This window comes from Silurus aristotelis (genome assembly GCF_946808225.1).
Source record: "Silurus aristotelis genome assembly, chromosome: 12".
NCBI lineage: Eukaryota > Metazoa > Chordata > Actinopteri > Siluriformes > Siluridae > Silurus > Silurus aristotelis.
Genome location: NC_139585.1, coordinates 27,907,592 through 27,934,515, shown reverse-complemented (window position 1 = coordinate 27,934,515; position 26,924 = coordinate 27,907,592). Strand labels below are relative to the sequence as shown.

At 39.4% G+C, this 26,924-nt stretch overlaps 1 protein-coding gene across 1 annotated transcript in view; it reads right to left on the bottom strand.

Annotated features, from left to right (window-relative positions):
• Positions 1–4,761: 4,761 nt before the first annotated feature.
• The window catches only part of LOC310734743 (SH3 and cysteine-rich domain-containing protein 2-like), a 41,495-nt gene continuing 19,332 nt past the window's right edge, over positions 4,762–26,924 (bottom strand). Inside the window, exons 4-11 of the mRNA XM_083557152.1 lie at positions 21,921–22,005; positions 21,725–21,837; positions 21,541–21,610; positions 21,323–21,378; positions 19,115–19,203; positions 18,738–18,789; positions 10,918–11,055; positions 4,762–7,196 (exon numbers count right to left, since the gene is read on the bottom strand). Coding sequence (XP_083413278.1) covers positions 7,098–7,196; positions 10,918–11,055; positions 18,738–18,789; positions 19,115–19,203; positions 21,323–21,378; positions 21,541–21,610; positions 21,725–21,837; positions 21,921–22,005 — 702 coding nt within the window. The 3' untranslated portion in view covers positions 4,762–7,097. The remainder of the gene's footprint in view (positions 7,197–10,917; positions 11,056–18,737; positions 18,790–19,114; positions 19,204–21,322; positions 21,379–21,540; positions 21,611–21,724; positions 21,838–21,920; positions 22,006–26,924) is intronic.

Sequence of the window (26,924 nt, the reverse complement as noted above, 5' to 3'; positions counted from 1 at the left end):
TCCCCATGTGACACTTTATGCTTTGGAGACAAGAGACAAACAGATGTTTGGTTTTCTCGCAAAAAAAAGAAGAAGAGCAACATAAGCTGGGTGGGTGGTGGTGGTGGTGGTGGTGGGCGGGGGTCGGGTTATAAAAAGGGTTGGTCTTCTGGAAAACTGCACACACCAGATACTTTTAAGAAATTTTACAAAGGTTTTATGGTAAGGGAGGCATGGCGTGACATTTGTTCGCATTCGTAGATGTTTACTGCTCTGGGTTCTATAGATGTTGTTAAAATTGCTCTAAAAAAAATATACTCAACATTGATGAGTTTGGAGTAAAAATGTGTACTTATATTCAGATATGGCCAGTAGCTGGGTGACAGTTACACTTAAACATAGTCCTGAGGTACCAGCAACCAGTGTTCCTTTCCTTTTCCTCTTTTCGGATCTAACTGGATCTAGATGGAGTTCTCATTTCTTGGAGACCACTCTCCTAAATGGGGATGATTCCACATAAACAGCCTAAAGGTCAAAACACAAGAACTTGAGGATGGATTTGGATTATTATTATATATGTCTACAGTGTCTCAGGACCCATTGCATTTAATCGCCAAAAACTGAACAATGATGGAACTGTAATGAATAGACATTCTGTGCCACCCAGGTGAGAATGGGTTCCCTTTTGAGTCTGGTTCCTCTCAAAGTTTTTTTCTCATACCATCTCAGGGAGAGACATTGCCAAAGTTGCCACCTGCTCACTCACACTCTGGCATTAGGTATACATTTACAATTATAAGGAACAAACTTATAAATTTTGTATAACCACTTTGTTGTTGTAAAGCTGCTTTGAGACAATATCCATTGTTAAAAGCGCTATACAAATAAAAATGAATAAAATTATTGAAGCCTATAGGAGTGTTTATATGTGTGTGTGTGTGGGGGTGCTATAGCCACAGTGAGCTGCAGATTTGGTGAGGACAACGCCGTTCCTCATCAGTGATACTTCTCCTGAAGTCTGGAAAAACAGGAAGTAAAACAGAAGGTTACATATGTAGCTGTGTTTCTGCTCGAGTGGAAGACAGACAGGGCCACCTGGGTCACTCAGCCTGTCTGGGAAATAACAAGGAGATTTATCAGGCTACCTTTGTAAACCCTTTTTTTGTGCTGATTCTGCCCTTAAAGCGTTAGTAAAGTCAGGTATGTTCAATAGGTTTGAAGCCAGAGCTCTATAGCAGGAGATCTTTCACTTGAACCCATGTAAAGCATACTGTATGGAGCATCATGAAGCTGGCTTTGTGCTCAGATGCACTGTCATGCTGGAACAATCCAGTGGCGACTGTGGTAAAGGAAATACTCCTCTAGACGGCATAAGGAAGAAACCTTGAGAGGAACCAGACCCAAGAGGGAACCCATCCTCTTTTGGGTTGCATTGAATGTCCATTAATTGCAGATAATCGATGTTGCGGGGTGCAGTGATGATGATCAGAAGCAAAATGTAGTCCTGAGTCAATGTTGACATTAACTACAGTCCAAATCCATCCTCAAAGCTTCCGTTCTTACTCCGGAATTTAATGGAACCATCCACTCCTAGACATCCTCCATAGGAGGAAAATAAAGTGAAACTGAAACAAAACAAAAAAACACTCATATTTACGTTATTATTAATAAAAATACTCTAATAATAATTACTGCATGCTATTAAAATTCTGGATTCTGATTGGTCAGGATTGATGTTGACAAACTGCTTTATTGTGTCTCACTGCCACCAACTTGGACTGGAGTGTTGGAATGTGGGCTGTCCAATAGCTAGTTAGTTACAATAGTTAGAAATACTAGTAGCTAATTACGAGTTAGTAATGCAAGTGGCTAATTAGAGGAATAAGCTAAATATATATATATACAGCGCCAGGCTATAAATTTAACACCTAGTGATGCCATCATTACGATGACATGGCCGTATAAATGATCAATACTACACAGAAATGCAGTATAACAGAGGAATCTTATGCATTTGGAATGAATGCTGTTGCTATTGAGAAAGAAACCCAATGAACACAATTCAACAAGTCTCCATTCACTGCAGCAAGCTGTACCGCCTGCATACGCCATCTCTAGCAGAACCAACAATATTAACCTCATAAAATGATGGGTTTTCTGTGCGTTACGGTTTTCCTAGAGATTTGAAATGAAAAAATTTTTTGCAAAAGCTTAACTTTTTTGGCCCGACCTTTCCTCACGATGTCCATCTTTTCTTGAAAAGTCAGTTTGTTTAATGTCCTTGTGACTAAATCAATTTCTCCTCTCCTCCGCTATTGAATCCACATGAATATTTTTGAGCTTGTGCAGTTTGCTACGGATGCAAGTTGCGAGTCTGACTAGTGCGCTCTTTGACCATCCAAACACAGGACGTTTCTGGATGCCTTGTAGATGGTCGAAATCATATTGAAGGCCTTCAAAGCAGATTCCTTTGACCTCGGCAGCACGTGATCTTATGGCTGAAATCTGACTGGATAAAATTTCCCACGTAAATAAACACTACTTACAGCCATGCACCCAAAAAAAATGCTATGAAATGAACAGAAGAGACTACAGGAAGTTATTTAATACATATTTATGGACAGTTTTTTGTTCCAGTCTTATCTTTTCTCCTGTTTCGTCATTGATTTCTTCCTTACTGTGTGCACCTGTACTGTGTCAATTACCTTGTTATTCATTATTTTTGTTAGATATTTATCTCATTGTTCAGATGCGATGCCGAAGGAAAGAAAAGCAACAGAAGGGAAACATTTTTCTGTTTTTATAGCACACACACTGATGAATTACTGACAAGCACAAAGAGGAGAAACCTCCCAAGTGAAGTCTGAATCAGAACTTGAATCTAATTAAAGGACGAATAGTGTAATTAAGGTCACTGCTACATTTAGCTAATGAAGAGGCAAACTGTGATTGCCAACATCACACACTCACACACTCACACACTTACACACATCACACCAGAAACGAGTTTAATGTGTTTATGGTGTTGGTCATCACATCCAAGATTGAATGTAATGAACACTTTTTTCTGTTTCCAGAATGAATTCTTGATGGAAATTATGTTATTTATGGATCGGTGTGTGAGCATGTGTGTGTGTCCTTCTGTGTGGCCGAGGTTTAAAGGCAGCCAGATGTTTAGTTTAAAAGGAATTCAAAATGGACAGTTGTTTTCTAGTTGCAATGTGTGATATCAGAAGGTTGTGTTATAAGAATAGTGTGTGTGAAGACGTGAGCCCAGGTTTGATGTGAAGATTCACACTAATAAATCTGTGTGTGTGTGTGTGTGTGTGTGTGTGCGCGCATGTTCAACTGACTTTCAGAACAATAAAATGCCCAGTGATTCAACAGCATGCAGAAAATAATTAAGACCAGAGGGTACAGCAACCAATAGCTGAGTGGGTGGGGCCTAGTAATGAATGTGAAGTGGGTGGAGCCTAAATATGGCTAAATAAAGTAGGTGGAGTTAGCCAATGGATGACTGAAGTGAGCTCAGTCACTAGTTTGAAGAGGGCAGAGAAACTGAACGTTTAGTGAAGCAGGTGAAGCCTTTGGTGGCTGAGTGAAGTCTGAGCTGGGAGATGGCTGGTGAAGTGGGTGGAGTTACTGGTAGTTAAGTAAAGTAAATGGAGAAACCAGCAGCTGAGTGTAATAGGTGGAGTAACTGGTGGTTGGCTAAATTGGATGGAGAAACTGTTGGCTGAATGAATTAGGTAGAGCAACTGGTGGTTAACTAAAGTGGATGGAGCAACTGGTGGTTGAGTGAAGCAGGTGGTGCAACTGGTGGGTCAGTGAAGGGGGTCTGAGCTGGGAGATGGCTCAAAAAAGTGGTTTGAGTAATTGGTGACTACATTAAGTGGATGGAGCAACTGCATCCTGAATTTAGTGGATGGAGAATCCAGTGGCTGGGTGAATCAGATGGAGCATCTGGAGACTGAATGAAGTGGATGGAGAACCAGGTGACTGAAAGAAATAGGTGGAGTAACTGGTGTCTTAGTGGAGGGGTCTGAGCTGTGAGATGTCTGAGTGAAGCGGAAATCCGTAAAAGCAACTGGTAGATTGGTAAAGTGGGTGGAGCAACTAGAAACAGAGTGGAGAAGGTGGAGAAACTGGTTGCTAGGTGGAGCAACTAATGTCTGAGTGAAGTATGCAGATTAACTGGTGGCTGAGTAAAGTGGCGGAAGCAGATGAAAGTGTGCTTTCCCTTTTTCAACATCTCATGAATACATTGACTATGAACAATACTGATTAAAACTTGTCCATTATCATGTTCATGCTATCAATATGAAAATGTGGATTTTTCTATCATCTCTAATGCTAATGTTGTGCATGAGTGCCGCTCTGTTCGTCTAAATTTGGAGCGTTTTCTGGCCATGCACCACTGCCTCGTTCTGACGTGCCCTTTCCATGCCTAGGAATTTATACATCACGAAGCACAGAAATAATATAGGAGTACATATGGCTGTGTAAGTGTCAGTGCATACACAGACACAGAAATGAAGCTCCTCCACAGGATTGCTGGATTTCCTTGCTGTCACAGGGTGAGGAGCTCAGCAATCTGGAAGTGTGTCGGAATAAATCAGCTGCTCCTGGGAATCACTACAAACCATCTGTGCACCTTTCCAAGGGTAACAACTGATCATTTGGGACTCCCACAGTAAGACATGGAGAGATGAATAAATTAATAAATGATTTACTTGCATTAAACACACAATCCTGATGGGAAATAATAACATCGCTGGTGTATTTTCTTTCTTGCATTTTTCTTTAATAGTGTAGAGAACAAACATTCAGGAAATCAGGATGAAATATACATATAACTACATATATACATTATATAGAACAGAGTATAGACACCCGGTCAGAGTTTTTGTATCGGCGTGGATCAGAGTGTCCTTTCTGCCTGTACTGTTTAAAAAGAAAAGAAGGAGGAGTAAGAACTAGAGGAATGAGTCAGAGACAGTGTGTATAAAAAAACCCACAATTCGTACAACTAAGGGACATTCAGTGTGATGATTTCTTCTTCAGTTCTGCGGGTTTTCCATTTAAGGTACAGTGATGATTGTTGAAACAGTAATCAAGAGAGAAAAAACCAACAAGTGACATATCAAACTTCAAATTCTTAAAGGTGAACATCCAAAAAAATCCAGATCAAACCAAGAACATCATCTTTTCTCAAACGTTACACCAAATCACTGCTGAATTCTGATTGGTCATAAGGTGTTGATCAATTTTCTTGAACAGCTGTAATTCAAATGGGTTTGAGTCACTATGAGTTTTTAAATAGTTTAGAGAAGTTTAAATAGCTATGAGTTTTTTCTTTTTCATAAGTTGGGGTGGATTAATTATGTAGTAGTTTTGAGTTTACATAATAGTTACCTTTAAGAGAAAAATAAAAGGAGAAAATGTGTTTATTGCATCGCTGCTTAAATATTAGAAAGAGCAAAAGTATTTTGAATGTTCCATGTGGCTGTGCGGAGCTTGGAAATGGGTGTGTAACGTGGGAACAGTTGGTGGCAGCTTAAAGTGGGTGGAGCAGTTGGTGGCAGCCTAAAGTGGGTGGAGCAGTTTGTGGCAGCCAAAAGTGAATATAGCAGTTTTTGGCAGCCTAAAGTGGGTGGAACAGTTGGTGGCAGCCTGAAGTGGGTGGAGCACATTGTGGGAGCCTGAAGTGGGTGGAACAGTTTGTGGCAGCCAAAAGTGAATAGAGCAGTTTGAAGTGGGTGGAGCAGTTTGAAGTGGGTGGAGCTGGGTAATAGCTATGTGAAATAGGTGGAGGGACTGATGTGTTGGAACTCGAAAAATTAGCAGCGACAGCAAGAAAACATTTCATGCCATGCCGTTATAGTATTTAGGAAGATGGTGTTGCGAATGTATTTTGCGAAGCTACGAACTATGCAGCTAGCATGCAAAACTAGCTAGCTCTACTATACACATTGTTGTTTCATTGAACCTAGTTACATGCTTTGTATGGGAGTTTTGCCCAAACCGAGATTTTGCTCTTCTATTCGTAATCCACTTTTTGCAATTTTGCAGTTAGCAAACAAAATGAACTATAAAATAAGAACCTCGAAAAAACTAACAACAAATAACCCTAACATACTCTACAACTTGTAAATGATTTCAGTTCTGGAAAAATCTACCTGAGGCCAGCTGTCATGCTCTGTTAAATGGTCTATAAAATAGATTTTCTGAATGGAAAAGTAGCCATTTTTACTTAGAAAACTAGATTATTTTGACCACTTACTGCCTCACTGCTAATAACGGAACTCAAGCTACTAGCGTTAAATTTGAATCCAACAATCCCCCAAATGTGGTTATATGGAAATTTAGCTCATGCTGCCACATTTCAACGTCCGTGCAAAGTTTATTCTCCCGTTTTCAGTTCAATATCACGTCGTGTCTCAAATCACACTGTGATCCAATATGAGAAAGTGTTCACCATGTAGAAAAATGCAAACACAAACGTTAAGCGGGCATGGCGTTAAAACGTTAGCAGCAGGCGCATCGATGGTGTGTCTCAGAGTGATAGCACTTATACTGTCTCTAATAAACTACACATGGAAATACGTCACTTCTCAGGATTTATGCCTCGCGTGTTTCGTATTAGTACCTCGTGAAGTAACACACTGTGACAGCACGGGGCGAAACAGTTCCTAATCCAAGTGGGCGTGGCTTAAACTAATCCTTTTCTTTCCATTTTTTTTCCTCCAATTAACTAAGAATAGTAAAACAAGCTTCTCCAACCTCCACGGATACTGTTTGCTACTATAATGTTTAAAGGAACACACACACACACACACACACACACACACACACACACACACACACACACACACACACACACACACACACACAGCAGACATGTACAACATCATCCAAACCGAAACAGTTCCACAGGTCCACCGGTGTGTCTGAGATCAGAGGCCAGACGTGGTTTCCTTAAGGTCTCGTTCTCAAAGGTGTGTGAAAAGAAGTGATAAAAGCAGATTCCCTTCCCATTTCGAGATGCTTGCTGGTGTGTGAGAGTGTGTCCCTGCCGTCGTTGTATTTGTGTGTGTGTGTGTGTGTGTGTGTGTTGTTCATATCTCCACTACACACTTCGAAGATACGAGTCCTCTCTTCTTCCCGCTGGTCAGTTTAAAAAAGCCGTCTGTTTCCTCTGCTTTCCCCACGCAGATCTGCAACAGAATAAGTGCAGATTTCATCAAACACTTGACCTCCTCCATTCTATTTTTTACTTCAGATGAGACCTTTTTGTGATCGTAATCTCTCTGTATTGGCTCAGCGGTGTAGAATTCATCAGGAATGTCTTGCTGGAGGGGTTGTGGCATTTGTCTACAACAAACTGGATTTGTTTTGTCTAGGATTTGGGCCAAGCACATGAAGTAGGTGGAAAAAAATGTAAAATAAACATGTCTGTTGCTGTTGGGTGTTTTATTCTCTTACAGATGTTCTCGTGCGTTTCTCAGATCAAAAGTGAAATTTTCAAAACTACAACGTGTAGAAAGATAAGATAAGATAGCAGCAGGGATAAAAGACCTTCTTTTGTCGCTCCTTCAGACACTTAGGATGTAACTGTGTGTCACTGAAGAAGCTGCTCAACGATGAAACTGTTTTATTCAGGGGGTGAGTGTCGTTCTGCAGTAATGATGATAGTTTTGCTACCATCCTCATTTCTCTCACCTCCTGTACAGTGTCCAGGGGAAACCCCAGGACTGAGCTGGACTTCATGATTAGCTTTTCCAGTCTCTTCCTGTCTGCAGTAGAGATTCTGCTGCACCAACAGACCACACCATAGAAGACGGCTGAGACCACCACAGAGTCGAAAATGTCACTAGTCGAAATGAAACTAGTCGTTTTGATCCAAATCGTGTACTGTTGCCTGCTGTTTCCTACATGATCAATTGTTTATGTTCATGTTGATCACAAAATATTATACTGGTTCTCACCTGAATAGTTTTAACCCCCAAAACTTCAGTTCATCGCATAAGTCATAAAACGCAAAAGGGTTGAACCAGTTGTCACTAATGAAGGCGAGTGTAAGGCATCAAATCAACCAATGATCAACAGGTTCTCTAAATTAGGTCAAGGGTTAATCTCATGACTCTCATGCAGACAGCACAACACAGAACTACAATTTCTGCAAATGGATGAACAACCAAGAAACGAACGAACACTAGTACAGTGCACTTAAAGTGTGTGTACATTTGTACTGTTGAAATCTATGATGACCGCAAATGTTGAGCTTTCTGATGAGTTGCTCAGTAGCTTCTGGTTCCATAACTGACTGTATAAAACTGTAGAAAGAACATCACTCATAATCTCACACTTCAGTGCTAATGTTAGTTCTCACTCTCCAGTGTTCTGTATTGTTTAAAGACTATAATCACACACTTGATGTCACCCAAATGAGGATGGGTTCCCCTTTGGAGTCTGGTTCCTCTCAAGGTTTCTTCCTCATAACATCTAAGGGAGTTTTTCCTTGCCACAGTCTCCATTGCTGCTCATCAGGGATAAATACACACTATTCACCTTGACTGTTGATTTCTGTAAAGCTGCTTTGAGTCAATGTCCGTTGTGAAAAGGGATATAAAAATAAACTTGACTTGACTTGAAATTCATGGATGCCACAAAGAAGAAATTCAGCCTCGTGCATTTTCTATCCTTGGACTGTATCTCGTGTACGACAAAAGGACTTGTTGTTCTGGTGGCATTGAGATGTTCATTGACACAAATATGTACTTTCGAGAGAAACTTTTGAAGGATTTTGAGTGGTCCGTTGTGTTTTGCTGTGTGTACAACAAACTGTTTAGAGAAATGCACTTTCCCAAGATCGCCGACGATCCGAGAAACGCTACAAAGCAACTGTGAAAAACTGTCAAATCTGCTGAGAAGCTCTGTGGTTTAGTAGGACACGTTCGAGGAAGGATTGTGGGAATGGATGAAAATCAAAGAAAGATGATGTAACGTGAGGTGGGCAGAAAAGCAACTGTTACACAATTATACAATTTATCTAAAGATTATGTTGGAGTTTGTATACTAAGAATGAAACCATGCTCACCACTGGCATCATTATTATTTAGGAAGGCTACAGACATACAGCTGAGACATCTCCCTGAATGTATGTTACGCGGAAACCATGTCTGTAAGATTACTCTGCCTTGTGTAGACATGTTGGGACTGGAAATAACATTTTTACTTCGTAAGAGTGTGACATTTCCAAATCCTGAACTCTGCAGCTTTAAATTAAACTGCACAAATAGAAAATCTCAGGATGTCGAGATTCATGATCAGAAATACACACTAACATGGATCAGGGGTGATATAAGAGAAAATGACCAGCATAGTGATACCTGATTGATAGTATTTTTTCCTCTTTAAGATCAATAAAGTCCATCCATCAGATGATCATCCATCTGTTTATATCTACTCATATGTCCATCCGTCCAACCTATTTTCCTAAGTTCAAGGATAAAGTGTTTTTCACAATTTACATCGTCTCAATTTATTTGTTATCTATTTATGAACCTTTTATCCATCCATCCATCCATCCATATCTATTTATGAACCATCCATCCATCCTATCGATCTATTTATGAACCATCCATCCATCCCTATCTATTTATCTATCTATCTATTTATGAACCATCCATCCAAATTTATCCATTTATCCATTTATCCATCTATCCATCTATCTATCTATCTATGAACCATCCATCCATCCATCCATCCATCCATCCATCCATCCATTTATCTATTTATTTATCCATCATCCATTTATTTATTCATACATCCATGTAGCTATTTATTAATTATCCATTAATTTATTTATTATCCATCCATCCATCCATCCCTATCTATTTATCTATCTATTTATGAACCATCCATCCAAATTTATCCATTTATCCATCTATCCATCTATCTATCTATCTATGAACCATCCATCTATCCATCCATCCATCCATCCATCCATCCATATATTTATTTATCCATCATCCATTTATTTATTCATCCATCCATGTAGCTATTTATTAATTATCCATTAATTTATTTATTATCCATCCATCCATCCATCCATCCATCCATCTGTTCAGCTGTATGGTTGTCAGTATTGGATTTTTTTTCAAATAATTGTTCATTACTGTACACAAATGGACACATCACTGATATTGGACTGGTGGTGAGTTTCACTGTAAGCCATTCTGACAGACTGGGACGTCTCCATGATAATCACATGACGTCTGTGAGATTCTGCCTAAACGCTTTGCATCTCACAAGACAAATGTTGATCTTCGGAAATAGGATGCAATTACTGTCAAACTGCCCATATATGAGAGTGTGTCATTAACCACAGAGCTGTAATGGCAGCATGATACTGATGTGTGCTTACAAGATGGAACACACAAAAAAGAAAGAAAAACAAGTGTAGAAATAATTCGATTGCATTCGATTCTTTGAAATCTATTGTTTGATTTTGTCTCAACAATCTGTATCTCTGGGACCAGCAGATTTTCTGAGCTGTTAGTTTCTTAATTGCACTCGACACTTATTTGCATTTACCTGTCACTATTTTACAAATATGCCAAATGTTTTATTTACACTCTATGGACAAAAGTATTGGGACATCTGATTTTTCCAGCCATATGTGGTTGTTCCCCAAACTGTTATCTCAAAGGTCATGCTGCGATTGTATTAAACGTCTTCGGGTGCATTAGCATGCAATTTCCACTTTCTCCTGCTATTGAGCTCTGAACTCAAAATCTGGTGAAACATCTTCCCAGAAGAGTGGAGCTTATTATAATAGCAAACAGGTACTCAAAAAAAAAAAAAAAAAAGAAAACCATATACGAATATATAGTGCTTGAACGTGTTGTTTTAGGATTTTGTTTGTGTGCTCACCTGTAACTCTTTGACGGTCATCTGACCTTTTTCGCGGTCACCATGGAAACCCTCCATGACCTTCCATACTCGTTCTCCAGGACGCACCCGCTGCACAAAGTTAGCAGGGAAAAATCCGACTTTGTCTCGACTCTTCCCCTGACACACACACACACACACACACACACACACACACACACACACACACACACACACACACACACACACACACACACACACACACACACAGGATCAAGTGAAACAGTCACCATAGCAACCTCCACCACCAAGGTTCAGAGATTTTTTTGTTCTCTACATTGTATGAGTCACAACACAATTTAAATATGCATCACCCGGTTCAAAAGATCAGTTTAATCTTTTATTTCCATTTACTAGGATTATTTTGAGAATGTTTTTTTTTTCTTTCGGAACGGCCGAAACATGCAGGCAGGTGAAATTTTCCTGTGTTTATCGGTTGCCATCGAACAACAGACACACAGGAGAGAAACAGTGCGAAGTCGCACCGAGTTTAAAATGCATGTTAAGTATATTCGGGATTTTCAAGACGTGCGTATGCGACGTTTTGTAAAGCACAGAGGAAAAAAGCATTAAAAAACATATTCAAGCATAATTGTATTTAAGAATTTGTGCGTTAAAATTAATCAAAGGAATCTGATTTTTTTTTTTTTATTGTTACAGCTCAGGTGCTGGGTTTCGCTTGCTGGCCCAAAAAGTCGAGTCAATGTGACCCAAATTTGGTTGCTAATGGGAAACTCAGCATGCTGGGTGGGTCAGCGACCATCGACCTGAAATCACTGCAGGAAATGTACATTCATATTTTGGTTTAATTTTCTGAAAAGTTTATTTTTTTTACTTTGTCATTGCTAAAATTCTTTTTCTTGATAGAAAACTGTGAGGTCAAAACTACCGGACTCCCAACATACACCCTTGTATTAATTAGTCGCACCAGTTTCCAATTACAAACTCACTCACTGCAAAGTTTTCGTTTGAAAGCCTTTTTTCTTTGTCAAACCTTTTTTTTTTTTGTACTTTGTTTGTGATTCTAGCTTTTCCTACGTGCATCGCCACGCAATAAAATATAATATTATAAGATTTAGAACTCATCAGAATGTACACCGAAGTGCTGATTTTACGTTGCGTTTAATTCAAGCACAGCGGCTTTAATACTGGGGGTCTAAAGCACACCATCGAAACCATTAATACCCCAACATGCAGGTTTTTAGCAGATTCACTTCAGTAAGTGGGTAATGTTTTATCAGCTTATTCATTTATGAATTTCCAGAAAGATCTATTTTTTTGTCGGAGATGACGGAGAACGATCTTTTAAAAGCATTCTGGGTAAGTTTATATGGGAATGGCTTAAACTGAAAGTAGAATAGAATAAAACACAACAGAACAGAACAGAACAGAGCAGAGCATAAGTGAAGAGAGCAAAACAGAACAGAAAATAACGGAACAGAAAAAAAACACAACAGAATAAAACAGAGCAGAAAAAAATACCACAGAAAAAACACCACAGAATAAAACAGAGTAGAAAAAAACACCACAGAATAAAACACTCATAGCAATCTGCTCTGGTTTATTCTGTGGTGTTTTTTTTTCTGCTCTGTTTTATTCTGTGGTGTTTTATTCTGTGGTGTTTTATTCTGTGGTGTTTCGTTCTGCTCTGTTTTATTATGTGGTGTTTTATTCCACAGAATAAAAAAACACAGAATAAAACACAACAAAAAAAACCCCACCACAAAATAAAACACAACAGAATAAAACACCACAAAATAAAACACCACAGAATAAAACAGAGCAGAAAAAAAACACCACAGAATAAAACACAATGAAATAAAACAGCACAGAGTAGAACAGAAGCAAACCTACATCACATGAAGTAAAACAAATCAACAAAACAACACACGTTGCAGCTCCTATTTATATTTGTGTTTGCATTTAATTGGAACGCGTTGTTTTTATTCCATGTGTTCATATCTGTCACCGCCCTGTTGCATATATAATATCGGGAAATAGTTTGCAAGCGAAGAAAATACACGATTAAACTGAAAAGCCTGTGCGAAAATTTTATTCCGGTCTGAGTCAGGAGATAAATAAAACTCTGCCCTTCATCATCAGCGCAAACAAAACGAGTGTGTGGAAAAGTCCTTGAATTGCCATTTGGGGAAGCGAATACTTTCCTTATTGAAATGCTCAAGATGAAATTGCACAAAAAAATACATAATGAGTGTTTCCTTTAAATAAAAGAGAAGGTTCAAAGCATTAGTTTAGGATTCAGCGTTCCACTGCCTTTTGATTGATTTCTCCGTGTGGGCCAGGTGGCTAGTTAGGCCTGGTTTGGTAGAAAATTACGTGTGCTTTATTCCGAGCAGCTGAACATTTAGGCCCGTAAAACTGAACAAGCTTTTTTATCAGAATTTCTCTCAATTTCGTCACCCATGCTGTCATGAATATCATGCTGGTCGATCACATCCTAGGAATAAGTGAGCAGAGAACAGACGTGGTATAGCTGCACTTCTCTTACGGCCTCATGCTCGACTTATCCGATGATCATTTCTCTATTGGGAGGTTTGTACAAAGACTTCCAGCAGACAGAACCTGGCACCAGCAAGAAGGCCACCAGTTTGAATAGCTGACCTTAACACTGACAGCAAACAAAGCCTTTCCGAGGTGTTTCAATGTCTGTCAGCTTTGGGGTTGTAAAAGATTAATGAATAAAAAAAAAAACTATTGCAGAAAAGGAGAGTAAAGAAAAACTCTGTTGGTCTGCTCCAGAAATATCTGATTTATAACCTCCCCAAATCCTGGAGGTAGTCACCTCTGTAAACACTCCAGCTGAATAGGGAAGGGGAATAGGGGGGTTTACCTTACAGCACAGCGAAGTTCTTTCTACTTTCTTCTACAGAAGAAATGTTGCTGAATAATTCCCTAAAACTAGCCTGTTTGCGTTTGAACGAGAGAACATAACTCTCCCATACCAGCAGGTGGCAGTAGTCTGAATTCGGCATCTAAACAGGGAAATCAAAAGACCTAGAACTGTGTATATGTGTAGCGAGCAGTGTTTACACCTGCTGCGATCAATACTAATGGATTCCTGTAGCTTTTTTCAATCATGTCTGCTAATGGCCCTGGCATTGTTCCTTTTTGTTTACGAAAATAAATAACTGGTCAAACGAAAACACTTGCTCATGTCCATCCCAGACAGAAATCCCCTGCTCTAATGTGGATCTCTCTGTTTGGTGACTTTTTCTCCTAGACCTGTGAACTGTCACAGCATCGAGGTCAACACATTGTTGTTGTCCAGTTTGCTTCTTCTTGTGGCAGTTTTGGCAGAACCCATGTCGACTGTGGTGCTGTGACACCGCTCTCAGACCCTGTTACCTCACAAACAGTCTTCTGTTAGCGAGAAATATCGCAAAGTATTAAAGTCTGTTGTACACCACTAAAAAGTCTTCTGATAGTTAAAGCAGTGCTCTTGATTGTTGCCATTTATTCAAGTGGTACAAGTGGGAGCTGATCTTCTTTCTGTTTTCTGACAAAACCAAGTTCTTCTTTAGTGTTCCATCACACACTGATTCCTTCCCCAACTTTCTCCAACCTCATACAAAAAAAAATATTGCCCATTATTTTGCATGCAGGCACACGGTCTACTGCAACCTCTCTCAAGTTTCAGCAGACATTCTGGTTATTGTTCCTCAGGTCGTCTAAGGTTCAGCGTCGGATTGTCAATTCTAGGACTACGTAGGTTGTAACTTTCATCTCTTTGATGTTGGTAATTTGGGTGCTGATGAGAAATTCTTGAGCCTTCCTGTGATATTTTTACTAACCATTTCATTTTTCCATGTTCTTCTTCTATCTTCTGCTCCAGCTCTTCATCGGGGGTTGTTACTTTCTGTTTTGTGTATGTGTGTGTGTGTGTGTGTGAGAGTTTGTATGTGAAGTCTGTTGCTGGCAGAACACTTTATTTGTCCTTTTTTTCAATCTCCCATCATGTGGCCAACGAATGATAGAGAAAGATGGAGCAAAAAAGGAAATAAGGGAAAGAGAGTGCTAGAAGAAGAGAGAGAGAGAGAGAGAGAGAGAGAGAGAGAGTGTGTGAGAAAGAGAGAAATAAAAGTAAAACTGTTCTTTACACATCATGCAGCGAATGACGTCTGAGGGTTGAGCGTAGGAAAAAGAAAAAACACCAGAAAATCAACATTTGGAAAACAAAATAATATTCGTTCACTCCTCTGTCTCAATTTTTTGCCAGCGTGTGGTGGACTTTATTTTAAATTTCTATGCTAACCAGAACATGCTAATTCCACACGTATGTGAAAATCCATTTCACGTTACCTCAGACAGTAGCAATAGGTGCTGAAATGAAAACAGGATGCAACCTCTATTAAAGAGATTATAATATTTTATATATATATATATATAAAATGAAAAGGCCTACAACCCACAGTGTCTTCCACCATCTGTAAAATATGGAGGAGGGTGTGTGGTGATCTGGGCGTGCTCCAGCAAGGCTGGAATTGGAAAGATTTGTCTTTGTGGAGGGCGCATGAATCAAAGTGCAGGGTTGTTCTGGAAGAACATTCGCTTCCTTCTACTAATGATGATGTTCCCCAACTCAGAGGATTGGATTTTTCAACAGGACAATGCACCATGCTATACAGTCTGAATGGAGGATCAACAGATTAAGACCCTGCAAGCACAATCTCTAATGAAAACCTCTGGAATGTCACCAAGAGGAAGATGGATGGTCACAAACCATCAAGCAAAAAGAGTGCTATAAATTTTGTCAACATGAAAGCTGTCATTGCAAATCGAGTTAATTCCACCAAATACTGAATTTTTCATGTTGTTTAGCCAAAGCATTAACACAATTTGTTTACAAATGATTTGCTATTAAAGCTCTGCAAATACTGGGTTATTTTGATGTGTTGTCATTTCCATTAAATGTACACTTTAAATAACAATAGTTATATTTAGAATTTTGGAAAAATCTTGTCAGCAGTTAAATAAATTAAACAAAAAAATCATCTCAACAATACATGAACCTGTAAGAAAAAAAAACATAAGAAACTGATTATTTTGCAGTGGTCGCTTATTTTTTTTCCAGAGCTGTACACATATATATATATATATAAAAAATGTACACTATACTCAATACAATTTCCACTTTTTCTATCCTCATTCAAAAAAATGCTCAAAAAGAAAAAGTAAGAGCACTGAGGGTTAAGGGCCTTGCTCAGGGGCCCCAAGGGTCGCACCTTAGCGATACTGGGGCTTAAACTCCGACCTTCCAATCAGTAAACCAGAGCGTTAAACAGTGAGCAACCACTTTCCCTGGTCAATCAAACAGACTCTGCCATATACACTAAACATACAGTATAAACACATTTTCATTAAACATATGAACATTATTTTTATTATTATTATTATTAGTAGTATTAATAAGTTAACACTCAGCAATATGCAAGCAGAAAGTCTTCCCCCCCCGAATAAAAAGGCAGATGAATGGTAAAGAAGGACATTAAATAACAGAATCTCCACCACCCCTGGTACCAGAAGCCACACCCCTTTCCCTATCTTACATTAGTAAGGTTTTGGGTTAGAGGACGTATTCTGCGTGTTTTCTTTCATACATTGAGCTAAAACAAAAACAAAAAAAAAAAAACAGAAATAGACCTCGCATGCATAACAAACCCAAACATATCAATAAAACAGATAACTGCCTAATCAGCAAATCTGCTGAGTCTACCTATTTAAAAAAAACGCCTCATAGAATAAAACTGTGTAAGATATTGTTTTATACGGAGATTATGCTAGAAGAAGGAAGCCGTGGGAGGAAATAACTCAGTGTGTTATTTGTTCCAGTGAGACTCAGCACTTCGATGCTTTTCTTCCATTAAAGAGGAAGAAATCATTCATTCATTTTTCATAAAGTGCTGTTTTAGTCCATTATGCTCTTTCATCATGGTAAAGGACTCGAAGTGCAGCAGTGATGGAATACGAGTGAAAAACAGAGGCTTGAACTTTGGATTTTAGCAGCATGCTGACATATATATATTTAGTGGCAAGACAGGTGACCACCGGGAATACGACCATAAACGTGTCTCGGATGAGCACTCAAGCTGGATGGATACACAGAGAACATAGTTATTTGGGAAGATCTGCAAAAACATGATAGAGCCAGACTTGAAGTCACTCCACATTACTAAGAACCTCTGCGTAGCACAGACATCGGATCCAGGCAAAACATGTGAACAACAAAGGCTGCCTGCTAGCAAGAAGATGACCTAATTCTACATTGAGGACATGAAGTCGAAATCCATGAAGCTACATCGAAGAGTAATTGACTGTGGTTTGGGAACCAACAGATATAAAAAAGAGGAAAGAAAAACCACCAACCACCTTATAGACTAAACCACATGCTAAGAACTAAAATTACTCAGGTAACAGGGTTAGCGAGATATATTACCTGGCCATTGATTTACCTCAAGTCTGCATTTAAAGCTTGAATTCTCCAGTATAGCATCCCATTTGGTTTCTTGTTGCCCCAGCTGGTGTATGAGACCCTCTTTTGACAGTCAAGAGTTTAGTCACTACTTTTGCTGCTTTTAAGGATCCCAGTCCAGTACACAGATACACAACAACCCAAAAATCTCACAGAATGGACTCAAAGTGAAAATATAAGTTAGACCCATGATATCATGAAGCTTATTTCAGTCACATAATCATGAGTGTTACTTGAATTGAGGCGAATATGGAAATGATTTAAAAAGATTCTCAACGAATGAGTTGAGGAAATGAATTAGGCTCAGGGAGCGAGGCCAAGTGGCCTATTGTCTTTGCTTTAATCCATTTAAGCCCCTAGAGATATGGCGTAAATCCTCACGTCATGCTCACGTCACACTGCGGAATGCCATGAGTTTGTAATATGAAGGATTTTCCAGTTCTAAAGTCTTATTCATAGGAACACATGACAATCCTATTTAAAAGCTTCTTTGTAAAGCATCTTAGTATTTTCATTACATTTCATTACTTTAACTCTGGACTTACAGCACAGTGTCACTTTATATCACACCACAATGCACATGGACACTTTAAGGACAATCACTAAATCACTATTATTTGTACTTCCAATATCTGCCATACTCATTCATGTATATATATATGTTTTATATAGTTCATACTTTTTATTTATCTACCTTTTATTTATTTATTTTTTTTTACTGCATGCCGTACTCCGTATGTATGTGTATGTGAAAAAATAAAATTTGATTTGATTTGATTGATTTGATTATTAAAACCCATTTTTCGATTTAATAAACAGTGCGAATTCGATTTGAAGAAAACCTGAACAAAAGTTCAACATAAGCTGACTCAGCACAAAATTATTTAAGACCTTTATAGGGATGATACTGTTTATTAATGAACAAATAAATCCATGTTTATGTACTTAAAAATCTTGAATAACAATCAATTTCCGATTGACACGTATTTCACTGTGACTGTAGACTGAAAGTAAATCAAATTAACACCCATGATGGATGAGTTCTATACGTTTCTATACGGTGCTTGTTAAAAGTGTGGAAACAGCTGGTCTTCTATTGTTTTCAGACTCTGTTTATATGCAACAAACTGAAGCCAAATATGATGCATTTTTTGTCTCTACCAGAAGACCTGCCTCATCCCCCACCGTCAAACATGTAGGGGAAGCTTGAACGTTTTCCAGGTGAAAGAAACCAACATGGCAACCACTCTTTTCACAGGCACTGCATGTGTTGTATTTTGGTATCGTTTGTGTGCTAACGAGCTGCACTCACCTTCCACCAGTCCTCGTTCGAGTCATCGATTACTTGAACCCGATCTCCCGGCCTTTAGACAAACACAGAGAGGAAAACAAACAAATAAATAAAATGTAGAAAAACTAAAACAATGCCTCTGGACACCACGAAAATCCATTGTGGTGGCGTACCCAGCAACAATTACATATACATATGGACCTAACGGTGGATTGTATTTAAAAAGAATAAATAAAAGAATCAAGCAATTTTTGCTTTAGTCACTTTTTTATTCGCTCATCAATATTTCATACTGCAGTGAGACTTGATAATGAGAATGTGTGTGTTTGTGTGTTTATGTAACCGAGAGTGGAAAAAACAAATCCGCACACGCGCAAACACACACACTCGTTACTTACTGCAGCTCAAGGTCGTTTTTCTCCTGAGGCAGAAACTTGTACAACACCACATAGGTGTGAATGGCGCGAAGCCCAAGTCGCCTGGGGGGCTGCAAACACAAACACAAACACACACATATATATATATATTTGCTTGTATGCACATTACAAGATTTTAGCCCTGATCTGCGACACTCCCTACATCTCCCTCGTGTCGTGGGTCAATGACGCCATTTTCTCAGACGCTCCGATTTTTTTCAGCATGTTTGACGTTCTCCGTGATGAATCGAAACCCTCTACGACAAGCAACAAAATCAGCGGGCCTATGAGTAACAGCTGAGGAAAGTCCAAAATAGAATTTGACGCCTTCGTGTGCAGCAGGTCCTGAATCCAGTTACGACAGTTACGCCAGAATCCGGGGGGTGGTGTTGGAGAAGATGGACAAAATTTAACCTAAAAGTAATGCTCCGTGAAGAATTGATAGGATATCTATCTATCTATCTATCTATCTATCTATCTATCTATCTATCTATCTATCTATCTATCTATCTATCTATCTATCTATCTATCTATCTATCTATCTATCTATCTATCTATCTATCTATCTGATTCATATCTAATCTTATCTGAGAACGATCAGCTCGATATGGCTTCATATTCCAATCAGCTGATCAGCGTGTTTGATTGACAGCTCTTTGTAAATCTGACATCACACTTTTTACTTATCAAAACGCTGTCCAGTGCTGTTTTTATTACATTAAACAGCTGTTATTACATAAAACACTGTTCTGATGTTCTGAAAATGCATCAAAAGGCATTTGGCACTCTCTGCAACCGATACGACTGAAATGACTATTACTAAATCATAGAGGTCACAAACTCCTGTATATTTGTTTAGAAACCTGCATGCTTACATCGAAGATCTGTAGAAAAAAAAAAAAATAGTTCCATAAATGACTAGAAACGCCTGCGATAAAAAAACGAAATACTTCAGAATATTTTGAATGGTTTTGTAAAACACCAGGATACATTTTAACAGTCAATGAAAAATATATCAAATGCAATGAATAAGCTTGGAATGTGCTTTTTGATCACACCATTCCACATTTAGTCACGTTTGCAGTTATCATAACCTCCTCAAAAGTGTTTTGAAGTGTGCTTGTGGAGATTTGCATGAGATTCATTTAGTCAAGTCAAGTTTATTTCTTTTGCGCTTTTCACAACAGACATTGTCTCAAAGCAGCTTTACAGAATTTAACAGTTAAGGTGAATGGTGTGTATTTATCCCTGATGAGCAGCAATGGAGACTGTGGCAAGGAAAAACTTCCTTATGTTATGAGGAAGAAACCTTGAGAGGAACCAGACTCAAAAGGGAACCCATCCTCATTTGGGTGACATCAAGACTGTGGTTATATTTAGCTACCAAGGCCTTAGTAAAGGCAGGTATTGATGTAGGTGAGGAGGCCTGGGGTGCAGTCAGCGATCCAATGGATCCCAAAGTCGTTCAATAGGATTGAAGTCACAGCAGCAAGATCTTGATCCACTTCAAATATGTACAGCAGCTGGATATGTGCACAGAGGCATTGTGACGCTGGAACATGTTTAAGTCTCCTTGTTCAGGGAAACATTTAACGCTACAGCATTCAGAGGCATCGTGTACAATTGGGTGCCTTTGTGGTAACAGTTGGAGGAGGAAAACCACATACGACTGGAAAAGTCAGGTGTCCTAATACTTTTGTTCAGTGGTGTGAAAAACTTCCTGAGTTCTTATTTATTTGCAGGTTGTTGCACTTGTGGCGTGACCTTAAAAAGGCGGTTCATGCTTGAAAACCCTCCGATGAGTCTGAATTACAACAATTCTGCATAGATGAGTGGAGCAAAATTCCTCCACAGCGCAGTAACAGACTCAGTGCAAGTTATCACAAACGCTTGATTGCGGTTGTTGCTGCTGAGGGTGGCCCAAGCAGTTATTAGGTTTAGGGGCAAACACTTTTTTTCACACAGGGCCATGTAGTTTTGGATTGTGTTTTCCCTCAATAATAAAAACCTTCATTTAAAAAATGCATGTGGTGTTCACGTGTGTTCTCTTTGACTAATATTTAAATGAGTTTGATGATCTGAAACATTAAAGTGGGACAGACATGCAAAAAAAAAAAGAAATCAGGAAGGGGGCAAACACTTTTTCACACCACTGTAAATAAAAGACTGTAAACAGAAAAAATGTCTTACCTGTAAACTTTGCTTGTCCTCTGTTTCACTCTTCTCACTCTCAGCCAAAGACACCACTACAAAGAAAGAGAAAAAAAATAAAGAAGGGAAAGACAGAGAGGGAGACACAGAGAGACAGAGAGAGAGAGAGAGAGAGAGAGAGAGAGAGATTTCAGTGTGGTAAAAGTTTTCTCTGTGTAAAAGTAGCCCTGATTGACTAACACACATCATCGCCGTACCCTCCGATTCAGCAGTGCACTCTTCTTCAGCAACGGATTCACCGTCCAGCTTCTCCTGTTCTTCTTCAGTCTGGAACCCGAGAGACAGACATTACACCGAGAATGCTTAATTAAAAAAAATAATATCAACAACTCTATTAGACTCTTATTGCTCCCTCGTACATGGTTTGAAGAGCAGCCTGACCTGTTGAAATGGCGACTCAGCGATGCTGGTAAAAGTTGACCGGCTCAGTTGTGCGAGAGACGTCCCGTAGCGCAGGGCTTCATACACTGGATCCACTGTGCCTTTTCCCTGTTCTACACACAAACATAATAACGTGTTACTGTGCACAAGAGATCAGTCGAGAAAAAAGAGGCATCAAGAGGCGGACAGCGCTCACCTTGAGTGGGTGGGGCTTCCTTAACGACAGTAAACATCTCGTTAGTGAGCAGTGGAGAGCTGAAGTTCCGCTTAAACGCCCCCGACTGACAAAAAAAAACAAAAACAGATAACGAAGAGAAGCGTCGAGGGATGAGAAGTGACAGAATGATGAAGGGATAGAAAAAAAGGATGTAAATCAATAATAAATGTGGGATCTCAGTGTGTCGATGTTTGGCAGGCATAATGAATACATTAATATATGTTGAAAATTGTATACTTTCATGTTTTATTTAGGGGTTTGATAGCTGCCAAACAATACTTACGTATACTGTACTTATCTAAGGATACTTAATAATCCTTCTCTCTCTCTCTCTCTCGCTCTCTGTCTCGCTCTCTGTCTCGCTCTCTGTCTGTCTGTCTGTCTGTCGAAATAAAAATGATCCTGAGGTTCCAGTACATAACAATCTGCAAACATCTGGGGACTGAGGAGACAAGTTGCTCAAGTTTAGGAATAGGAATGTTGTCCCATTCTTGTCTAATACAGGCTTCTAGTTGCTCAACTGTCTCAGGTCTTCTTTGTCGCATCTTCCTCTTTATGATGCGCCAAATGTTTTCTATGGGTGAAAGATCTGGACTGCAGGCTGGCCATTTCAGTACACGGATCCTTCTTCTACACAGCCATGATGTTGTAATTGATGCAGTATGTGGTCTGGCATTGTCATGTTGGAAAATGCAAGGTCTTTTCTAAAAGAGACGGCGTCTGGATGGGAGCATATGTTGTTCTAGAAGTTGGATATACTTTTCAGCATTGATGGTGCCTTTCCAGATGTGTAAGCTGCCCATGCCACACGCACTCATGCAACCGCATACCATCAGAGATGCAGGCTTCTGAACTGAGCGCTGATAACAACTTGGGTTGTCCTTATCCTTTTTATTCCGGATGACATGGGGTCCCAGTTTTCCAAAAATAACTTTTAAATGAGCCTTGGCCCAGAGAAATCGCCTGCGCTTCTGGATCCAGGATGGTTTTCAGGCCTTGACCCTTACACAGAGATTGTTCCAGATTCTCTAAATCGTTGGATGATATGATGCACTGTAGATGATGAAACTCTTTGCAATTTTCTCTGAGACACTCCTTTCTGATTTTGCTCCACTATTTTTCGCTGCAGCATTGGGGGAATTGGTGATCCTCTGCCCATCTTGACTTCTGTGAGACACTGCCACTCTGAGGGCTCTTTTTATACCCAATCATGTTGCCAATTGACCTAATAAGTTGCAAATTGGTCCTCCAGCTGTTCCTCATATGTACATTTAACTTTTCCGGCCTCTTATTGCTACCTGTCCCAACTTTTTTGGAATATGTAGCTCTCATGAAATCCAAAATAAGCCAATATTTGGCATGACATTTTAAAATGTCTCACTTTCAATATTTGATATGTTTCTATATTCTATTGCGAATAAAATAGAAGTTTATGAGATTTGTAATTTATTGCATTGTTTTTTTTATTCACAATTTGTAAAGTGTCCCAGTTATTTTGGAATCATGCTTGTAAAAAGTGCTTCTTTAAACTTTCACTTATGTAACAGAACCAAAGTATTTGCCGTCAAATGTACTTAAGTATACAAAGCGCTATGATTTATTACGGCTGTAATGTTTCAATAATTATTATTGTCACAAGAATCTTTGCTTCATCAACTCAGTTGACTCTAATGTGACTCTCAGCACACTGATCTATTAATAGAATGATATTAATGACTCAAACACTGATTGGTTTCTATTACAATGAGCATGAGCCCAAAACCTTCTTTTCAACTACTTAAAGAAAATGAGGTAAATAAGGTCACGTAATGACGTATAAGGTCAGTAGATGCACCAAGCGCCAATCAAAACAATTACAAAACAGATCGAGCGCTCAACCCTGATTGGTGGATTGTTGCGTGTTTGACCGGTTACGTTTTTATCCTTATGAATAAAAAGGAACGACTGATTTCACAAAATGTAGTGGAGTAAAAAGTCAAATATTCGACTTTTTTAATGGAGAGAAATTAAAGTAAAAGTCTCCCCAAATAGAAACAATTCAGCAAAGTACAGATACGTGAAAAAGCTACTTAAGTAGAATAAGGAATTACATTTACTTACTTTATTGTAAGTACTTTGTAGTACCTCATTGTTTTTGAGTTACTGAGCAACTCAAAAACTATGAGGAGGTATTTGGTTTGTATTTAATATCAACAGTCTGTTACGAATGTTTAGGACCAAAATTTAAGCTCTAAATTAAAAACTGTAATGAATGGACATTCGGTGCCACCCAGATGAAGATGGGTTCCCTTTTAGAGTCTGGTTCCTCTCAAGGTTTCTTCCTCATACCATCTCAGGGAGTTTTCTCTTCACCAGTCACCACTGGCTCATTCATTAGAGATAAACTTAGGCACGAAACTTATAAATTTACATTTTATAACCTTTTTATCTTTAAGTAAAGCTGCTTTGGGACCATGTCCATTGTCTTTTACTTGGAATTACCAACTCAGCCCGGACATTAGGCTCCACCCCCAAAGGATTTAAGTGTAAAGAAAAAGAAAGAAAATTTCTTGAATATGGACAGTCATGAATATGGACAGATGTGTGCAACTGTATATTTTTCCCCCCTCTGCACTTCTTGGAATTACCAACTCAACACGGAAATTTTTTCCCCAGTCATTTGTTTCCTGAGGCCCCGCCCCTTAGGCTCCACTCCCAAAGGATTAAACGTGTACTGTATATACGGGTGACGACGAAGTTCACAAAAGCCTTGACAGCACCGTACACACACACATGATCATCAAAAACACCACACTAATAATACAAAAAAAACATACAATGAACTGAATGAAATAAATAAACCTTTGGTAAAAAGCGACAGCAGTGTCCACTCATGCAGAAACACTCACACGCTGGATTCTCGGCACAACCACATGCTTACTCAGCAGCTTTTATAAACAGTGTGAAATGATTTGGTGTAAAAAAAAAAAAAATTGGGGAAGAGAGAAAAAGAGAGAGAAGCAAAAAGTCCAAACGTCAGTGAGTTATAATGGAAGGCAGCTGCAGAGTTCGGTGTCTCTTGTTTAAAATAACATCCATGAGGGACGAAGCGTGGAGAAAAAAAAGCCATGAGGTCAGCAATAGTGTGTAAGTGCTGAAACAGCCAGAAAAAAAAGTGTATGACAAAGCAGAAGATTGGGAGCGAAAAAGACTATGAGAGAGATGTTTCTAGAAGGTCTGAGCTCATTATAATCCTCATGCAGAAACATCTTCAACAAATGTCTGCGGATGCTGTACAATTTGAACTTGGAGATCCAAACCTGTTCCATGAACATATGAGTGGAAGATCTCCTGATATCTAGGATAGAAGGTGAACGCTGACTGCACCCCCAGACCTCCTGAACTCCTCTACATCACTACCTGAATTTATTAACACCCCTGTAATCTCCACAAACGCACTAGAAATGCTGTGGAACATCGTCCCAGATGTAGATGGAGGTCAGGTGTCCACAAACTTTTGTCCATATTGTATATATTTCACAGTGCTGTGGAATTTCAGATTCCAGATTCTGATTGGACAGATTGAAAACCACCGAAACTACCAGAATTTCACTTAAAAAAATTTTTTTTATTTATTTATACATTTTTCTTTGTATTTTACGCATTTTAAGAAGAAAAATTTAAGATATATTTATTGATCCTGTGACGAAAATTATTGCGGTACAGCAGCAACAGGTTACACACACACAAAAAAATACAACCAAATAATAAAAAAAAAAAGCAGAATGAAATTAAATATTTGAAAGATGATGCTACATAAAAAAATAAATGCAATTGGCGATTAAAAAAAAAAAGGAAAAAATGTGCAAATTGTCAGTGTATGTGTGTGTAAAGTGACAGTGAATAATGGGATATATATATGTGTCTATGTATCTTTTTTGTCATGAATATAGACAGATGTGAGCAACTGTATATTTCTTCCCCCTCTGCACTTCTGCAGTTTCACAACTAATTGCCTCCCGGGGAATAAACACATTTCTTTAATTTGATACAATCGGACATGTTAATTTATGAATGTGGGCCATCTGTGAATTACAAGCGATACTGGAGACACACTGATAATGAGACAAGGAGAGAAAGGACAGACAGAGAGAGAAAGAGATAAAGAAAGAGAGAGAGAGAAAGAGAGAGAGAGAGAGAGAGAGAGAGAGAGAGATAAAGAGTGGACAAACTGCTTGAAGGGAAAAAAAAAAACCCAGGATAAAAAGTCGTTCATCCTGAACCTGTCTGTCGTTCTCAAGCCCAAGCTCGCACCAATAATGTTATTCCTTTTTTTCCGCCACTCTTTCGCTCACTTCATCTCGTTCGTTTAAAGGATTATGGGATAGCTAAGTGAATCGCTCCGTGTTCATGTCTGCACGCGCCCTGGAAGCTGTTATGCTACAAAATGAGTGAGGGAAGGATGGAACGGGAGTTTGACAGACGGATCGGTGCAGCTTCTGCAGTAATGCGGTCGATGTACCGGTCTGTCATGGTGAAGAAAGAGCTGAGCCGCAAGGCGAAACTCTCGATTTACCGGTCAATCTACGTTCCTACTCTCACCTATGGTCATGAGCTCTGGGTCATGACCGAAAGGACAAGATCCCGGATACAGGCGGCCGAAATGAGCTTTCTCCACAGGGTGGCTGGGCGATCCCTTAGAGATAGGGTGAGAAGCTCGGTCACTCGGGAGGAGCTCAGAGTAGAGCCGCTGCTCCTCCACATCGAGAGGGGTCAGCTGAGGTGGCTCGGGCATCTGTTCCGATGCCTCCTGGATGCCTTCCCCGGAAGGTGTTCCGGGCGCGTCCCACTGGGAGGAGAGACCTAGGACACGCTGGAGAGACTATGTCTCCCGGCTGGCCTGGGAACGCCTCGGTGTCCCTCCGGAAGAGCTGGAAGAAGTGTCTAGGGAGAGGGAAGTCTGGGCATCTCTACTTAGACTACTGCCCCCGCGACCCGGCCCCG